General features: G+C 32.3%; 1 protein-coding gene across 1 annotated transcript; it reads left to right on the top strand.

Annotated features, from left to right (window-relative positions):
- The first annotated feature begins 506 nt into the window (after positions 1–506).
- On the top strand, positions 507–5,101 carry LOC125046442 (keratin-associated protein 6-2-like). The gene is made up of 6 exons (XM_047644219.1): positions 507–527; positions 805–867; positions 1,225–1,466; positions 1,659–1,672; positions 4,441–4,484; positions 4,838–5,101. Exons 1-6 carry the CDS (start codon positions 507–509, stop codon positions 5,090–5,092), a joined length of 639 nt encoding a protein of 212 aa, XP_047500175.1. The 3' UTR covers positions 5,093–5,101.
- Positions 5,102–7,500: the final 2,399 nt, after the last annotated feature.

A 7,500-nucleotide genomic window follows, 5' to 3' on the forward strand; every position in this document is an offset into this window, starting at 1 on the left:
AGTTTTGGAGTCCACCTGACCGCACTAAGTAACAAACACTAGCGAATAAACATGCTTAAAATTATGGCGTCGTGCTTATGATTTCAATGACCCCTCAGAATGTGAAAACAGACCCCTCAGAATGTGAAAACAATAAGGGACATAACTTTTCTGGTGTAGGATCAAATTTCACGTACAGTGTTCCATGTAGGGCCTCTGCGCGTGTGTATGTATATGTATATATATATATATATATATACATACATATATATACACATACATATATATATATGTGTGTGTGTGTGTGTGTGTGTGTGTGTGTGTGTGTGTGTGTGTGTGTGTGTGTGTGTGTGTGTGTGTGTGTGTGTGTGTGTGTGTGTACAGTATATATACATACATATATACACACACAAACATGTATACGTATATATATATTCTGCAGATATGAATAGCCACTATTTGAATTTTCTCTCTATATACATATATATATAGATGAAGAAAGAGATGGATATATGTGTGCAGTAACAATGAATGGTATAGCATCGATGGTAATGAGAACCTGTAATGGTAGTATTCTTACTAAAATACTTACTAAAAAAGATAAAATCAGGATTGTTAAGGACATGAGTATGAATGAAAATATATTTGTCGTTGTTTATGATCATCCAATAATAATAGTAATAAACAGTGATCATCTTGCCATAAATACACACACACACGCATGAACGCAAATAGATTTAGATCCGTTCTGTTACAAAAAAAAAAAAAAAAAACTCAATGCTTATGTTTTTCATGGTCAGAATGACCTAAAAAATATCTCTTCAGACGTATAAAAGATTGGCCTCCACTCAGGCTGAGGCAGAGATTGGTCTGACTTCACACAGGAAGGTTTAAACACAATGGTGAGCGTAGGCATTCACACAAGCACGTATAAAACACACACACTCATATAATGTGTATATATATATATATTTTTTTTTTCCTGCGGTTATGTACAATACATATATATAATAGTAAGTATAGCAATACCGATAATAGCAATGATAATGATAATGGATGTGCAAGAAATGTTAAGTATCAAATTCTCTATCAACGTTTCTCTGTCGTAATTATAGATATTATGGTTATATTGATGATGATTAAGATTTAGTTCTGTCGACTGTAGACGTTGTCATCGTCATCTTATCGTATGTACTGTTCCACCACTGAATGATGCAAACGCTTAATCTCTTATTTCAACTGCAGAAATACACTCTGGCTCTTGTGCTGATGGCTGCCATGGTGGCTTGCGTCCTGGCAAGTCGCTATGGTTATGGAGGCGGCTATGGAGGTGGCTATGGAGGTTATGGTGGCTACGGAGGTGGTTATGGAGGCTATGGAGGTGGTTATTATGGAGGCTATGGAAGAAGCTATGGTGGCTATGGGAGAGGTTATGGAGGAGGCTATGGTGGCTACGGAGGAGGATATGGTGGCTATGGATACGGAAAGTAATTCCTTTCTGATATTATATAGCATATGATATACATGGCATAATGTACACTTTGACTATATTTATTAACTAGAAAACTATAGCAACAGCTCAAAAGAACTGACTAAGAACTGTTGTCGACTTGATATGATATAATTACATCATAAACACCTTTGGAATCACCTACATTCAACTCTTTTGGTCCGTTCAGATCGACACAATTCAGTGCAGTCGAGTTGATTTTTAAACTCCTCTATTTTCTTGCTTGTTTGTCGATAATAAATGAGAAAATTGTAAGGTGCATATATATATTTTTTTTACTTTTTACTTTTAATTTTGTTTACCCTTTATTAGTCGGAACTATTTTACAGAATACGGAAATAGGTCATTCGAATGAAACAATTTAAGACATGCATGTGACACGGAAGCTAAGAAATACAGTCACAGTCTTGTATGCCAAAATACTAACTAAAACTAATACAAGTAATTTTTTTTTTTTTTATGGAAAAACTCATACCCTCTTAGACAATTTATATACTGTCCAATCTCAGGAAGAGAACTATTTAAGAAAAAAAAAGTAAAGCTAACTATTTACGACAATTTGATAAAATGACAAACTCACAATACAGGTAGTTCCTCTTGCTCTATAGATAATATTTATTCGCACATAGTAAAAGATACATATATATATACACACATTTTAAATATAGAATGCTTTGAGATATTATGCGTTAGTTCATTAGAAGGAAAGACTTGGCGAATCGGAGTACTCTAGAGCTTGGGGTGAATTTTCAATTATCCTCCCTGAGATTGCTTACACTATGGTATGCATTCACGATCACATTTATTTAACAGAGTGGCTTAGAATAACACATTGCAAGATGGTTGGGCGTGCACCAGGCGTAAGAGATGTATTGATGAAATGCTTAGATAATAATGAAGAATAATGAAACCATGCCTAAAGAAGACTCATTCGCTGTTTCTCTTGTCATCTTAAATAACCTAGTGTGCACTCTTGATTACTTCCATTAAACATAGACGCGTTAAATAACATAAAGCAAGAAATTTGGCCTTGGAATGGGTTGCAAGAGAAATATCTATACACGACAGACTAAAGTAACTAAAATAACAGTATTATCTTCCTTATGCAAACGTCTTGTTTGTATAAAGAAGGCAGCCAGTGTTGGGTTCACTCGACCGAGCTCAGTAACAAACGCTAGCGAACAAACATGCTTTAAACTTACTTTTTTTTCTTGCTTATGCTTAAGGAATCCCCGTGTTAATTTTTTTAATTTGTGATTGGCATCCGGATCTAGGTGGAACTGACCGTTGGGCGATGCTCTTCGGGACAATATCATGCATTTGTCAACAGATAGAGATGCTTTCCTCTGCACGCTGCCTGAACATTACTTTTAGAAACGAAAAGATATATAAGTCAATCTTGTAGTTACTGAGTGTATGTGTTTGTGTGTGTGAACAGGATACCCCTCAGAATGTGAAAACAATGATTTTTCAGGTGTGGGATCAAATCTCACGTGCAGTGTTCTACATAAAGCATCTGCGTGAAAAGGTTATGCATACATACATATGTATATATTTACATATATATAAATATGCCTGTGTGTGCGCATATGTATACATAAACACCCATAATACACATACATACACATATATATATATATACACACAAATATAGATACATACATACATATGTGTGTATGTATATATATGTGTATGTGTGTGTGTTAATGCACGTATATCCACATATACACACGTTCACGCGCTCACAAGCACACACACACGTATATATACACAAATAAACAGATAGACATAGATATATAGATAGGGACATGGTTTGATATATATACATATACATAGATATGCACGTACATATGTATATATATGTGAAAATACATACAACATATATGTATATATACTTACATATATATGTATATATACACATATATATGCATATATATACTTACATATATATATGCATTTTACATACATACACAGACACATATTTGTCTGTGTATATATAGTAAGTATAACAATACTGATAATAGCGATGATAATGATAAAGAGATCGTATAATTGATGTGCAAGAAATGTTATAAAATTCTCTATCAACGTTTCTCTGTCGTAATTATAGATATTAGTTATATTGATGATGATATATGTGTGTTTATTATACATACAAACATATATACACACACACACACAGATATATATATATATATATATATATATATATATATATATATATATATATATATATATATATATAACATACACGTAAATGTATAGATATCTATTATATGAATATATATGCACAAAACATATATGTATATATACATAAGTATACATGTAATATACATATACATACATACATACATGCATGTTATATATTTTTGTAGACATACATGTATATTGTGTATATATACATATATATGTATATATATCCATATATATTTATATCATATATATATATATTCTATAGACAAACACACACACACACATATATATATATATGCATATATTGTCTATATATACACGGAAAACCACAACTTGAATTTTCACAGATTCTTATAGTAGCAGCTGTATTTCACACTCTCAACACAACACACACATATGTAAAAAGAGAGATACTTATGTGTGTGCAGTAAAAAATGAATGTAATATCATATATGATAATGGCATTATTCTTACTTAAACTCCTCATAAAAATTATAAAATCAGGATTGTTAGAGACAAGAATAAGAATGAAAATATAATTATCGATGAATATGATCATCATTACAATAAAGATTGTGATTATATGGTAATACTAATACTAATAAACTAATAAACGCATGAACACTGACCTGGACCAATGCTGTTACGAAAAAAAAAAAAAAAAAAAAAAAAAAACAGTGCTTATGTTTCTCATGGTCAGAACGACCTAATTAATATATCTTCGGACGTATAAAAGATTGATCCCCACTCAGGCTAAGGCAGAGATTGGGCTGACTTCACACAGGAAAGTTTAAACACAATGGTAAGCATCCACGTGTATATATCTTTATAAATTATATATATACATATATATATATATCTTTATTTATGTGTACATATCTTTATAAATATATATATATATATCTTTATTTATTGGTAGGAATAACAATATTGAATATAATGGTAATGATAATGATACAGAGAACTTATTCAATAATGGATTTGCAAGTATCATCTTTCCGTTTTTGCTGTTGATAGTGATCACCAAGATTATTATACTGATGATCAAGGTTCAGTTTAGTTGTTAACTAAAAACATTATTACTATCGTGTTATCATCTTAAATGTTCTTACACTGTGAGTTATGCAGTCACCTAATCTCTTATTTCAACTGCAGAAATACACTCTGGCTCTTGTGCTGATGGCTGCCATGGTGGCTTGCGTCCTGGCGAGTCGCTATGGGTATGGAGGCGGCTATGGAGGAGGTTATGGAGGTTATGGTGGCTACGGAGGTGGTTATGGTGGCTATGGAGGTGGTTATTATGGCGGCTACGGAGGAGGCTATGGTGGCTACGGAGGAGGCTATGGTGGTTATGGGAGAGGCTATGGTGGCTACGGAGGAGGCTATGGTGGCTATGGATACGGAAAGTAATTCCTTCATGCCGAACATTAATGAATAAATGTTGGAGACATTATACAGTATATGATATACATCCCATGATGAACACTTTGACTATATTTCTGAACTCGAAAATCAAAGCAATTGCTTCGTTCAAATGAACTGAACGATAAGTATGGTCAACTTGATGTGATATATTTACATCAAAACGCATTTGGAATCACACACGGCTCCCGGCGCCTTCGTTCATTTAGACTGGGACAATTAAGTTGCAGTCGATATGATTTTATATTTTCGTACCTGTTTATTGATATAATGACTCAGAATATCATATATATATTATATATATTATATATATTATATATATATATATTCATTCGAATGAAACCAAAAAAACGCATGTGGCACGGAAGCTAACTGATACATATAAATTAAATCTTTTAAGGAAATACTCTTGAACTCTTAGACAATTTGGACACTGTCAAACTATTTTAAGAAGAAAAAAGTATCTTAAAAATGAACTAGTTCCTACAATTTGATATAACAGTAAACTCACAGCACAGGCAGTTCCTCCTGTGCATCCCAGACTCTGATTCGCACATAGGAAAATATCTATACAAATTCTAAATACACAGTACAATATTAATATCTATAATTGACGAAACGTTTGTATAAAAAAGACCGAGCTCAGTAACAAATACTGGCGAACTAATATGCTTAACCAAACTGCAATAAAAGTTCATCTGTTGTCTTTAGATGGCTCTGTAAGTGCTTAGGCATCAAGGAGTCATGTATTAGTCTCATCTCACACGTTTACTCTTTTCCTTGATTTTTTAAAGCTTCATTTCAATTTTATCATCTTTAATTTTATTAATATTCTGATTACAATTATTAATCATAATATCAATACGAATGACAAAGATGTTAATATTAATAGTATTTCAAAGAAAAACAAATTTTCTCGCAAATTCAAGGAATGGGGAAATCAGGCGCAGTCACTAGAGCCTACTGATAGACTTCTCGGCGGCTGAGCACACGTGGAGCCATCTATATGCAACATTTCACAAAAAAATCTACAGGGGACAGTACACAAACCCGCAGGCATTGGGCTAAAACTCTTTTTATGGTTTCGTCCTTATGGTTTAGAAATCCCCCAGTATACAAAATTTGTTGTTGGCATCTGAATCTAGCTGGACCTAAGATTTGGCCGATGTCAACTTAGGTAAGCTCTTGGGATCGATATAATGCATTTGTCAGCGGATAGAGATGCTTTCCTCTACACTCTGCATGAACATTATTCACTGAAACGAAAAGTTGAAAAATCAATCTTGTAGTTACTTAGTGCATGTGTGTCTGTTTGAACAGGGTACGCCTCAGAATGTGAAAACAGTGAGGGAATTATATATGGATATATATATATATATATATATATATATATATATGTATGTGTGTGTGTGTGTGTGTGTGTGTGTGTGTGTGTGTGTGCGTGCGTGCGTGCGTGCGTGCATATATATATATACATATATATATATATATACATATATACTCAGGCCCTCGTGGTCCCGAGTTCAATTCCCCGTCGCGGCAGTCGTAAAAATCCCTGCGCTCTGACTGCTGGCTCGATCCCGAGAAAACGACATATCGCCTTGAGAAGTTAGACGCAGGTGTCGTAGGGGAAGACGCCGCCATGGCACAAGTGGTAGCGCGCCGAACCGCAGTTCATTAAGAAGGGCATCCAATCAGGCAAGGGTGGCACTGCCATATAACCTCTAAATAGTTAATTGAGAAAGGTATATATCCTACAGTGGAAAAAAAAAATATATATATATATACATATATACAAACATACATGATATATGTATGGATTAATATATATACATATACATATACACACATGTACACACACACACACACACACACACACACACACACACACACACATATATATATATATATATATACACATACGTATATGGATATGATTATATATACATTATACATATATACAAAGACATACATTTATATGTATATATATGTATGCATTATAAACATATATATAATAAAATCTAAAATTATAATTAAAATATAATTGCACACACACACACACACAAAATAAAATTATATACATAAATAAATTAATTTTATATTATATAATTTTATTTATATACATAAATAATATTCGTAGAAAATGCATAAGTAAATAATAACATATATAAATTATTATAATTAAAACAATATATATTTTTATATTTATAACATATTAATTTAAAAATATATATTAATTAATTATTTTAATACATATATATAAAATTTAAAAATATATATATATTTTATAAAATATATATAATAGTTTGTAACACAAAACGGGAAAGTCACAACTTAAAATTTTCATATCTTATTAGTATAGTAGTATTGTATTTCACACACGCATACAACACATA

Source organism: Penaeus chinensis, chromosome 39 (assembly GCF_019202785.1).
Source record: "Penaeus chinensis breed Huanghai No. 1 chromosome 39, ASM1920278v2, whole genome shotgun sequence".
Classification (NCBI taxonomy): domain Eukaryota; kingdom Metazoa; phylum Arthropoda; class Malacostraca; order Decapoda; family Penaeidae; genus Penaeus; species Penaeus chinensis.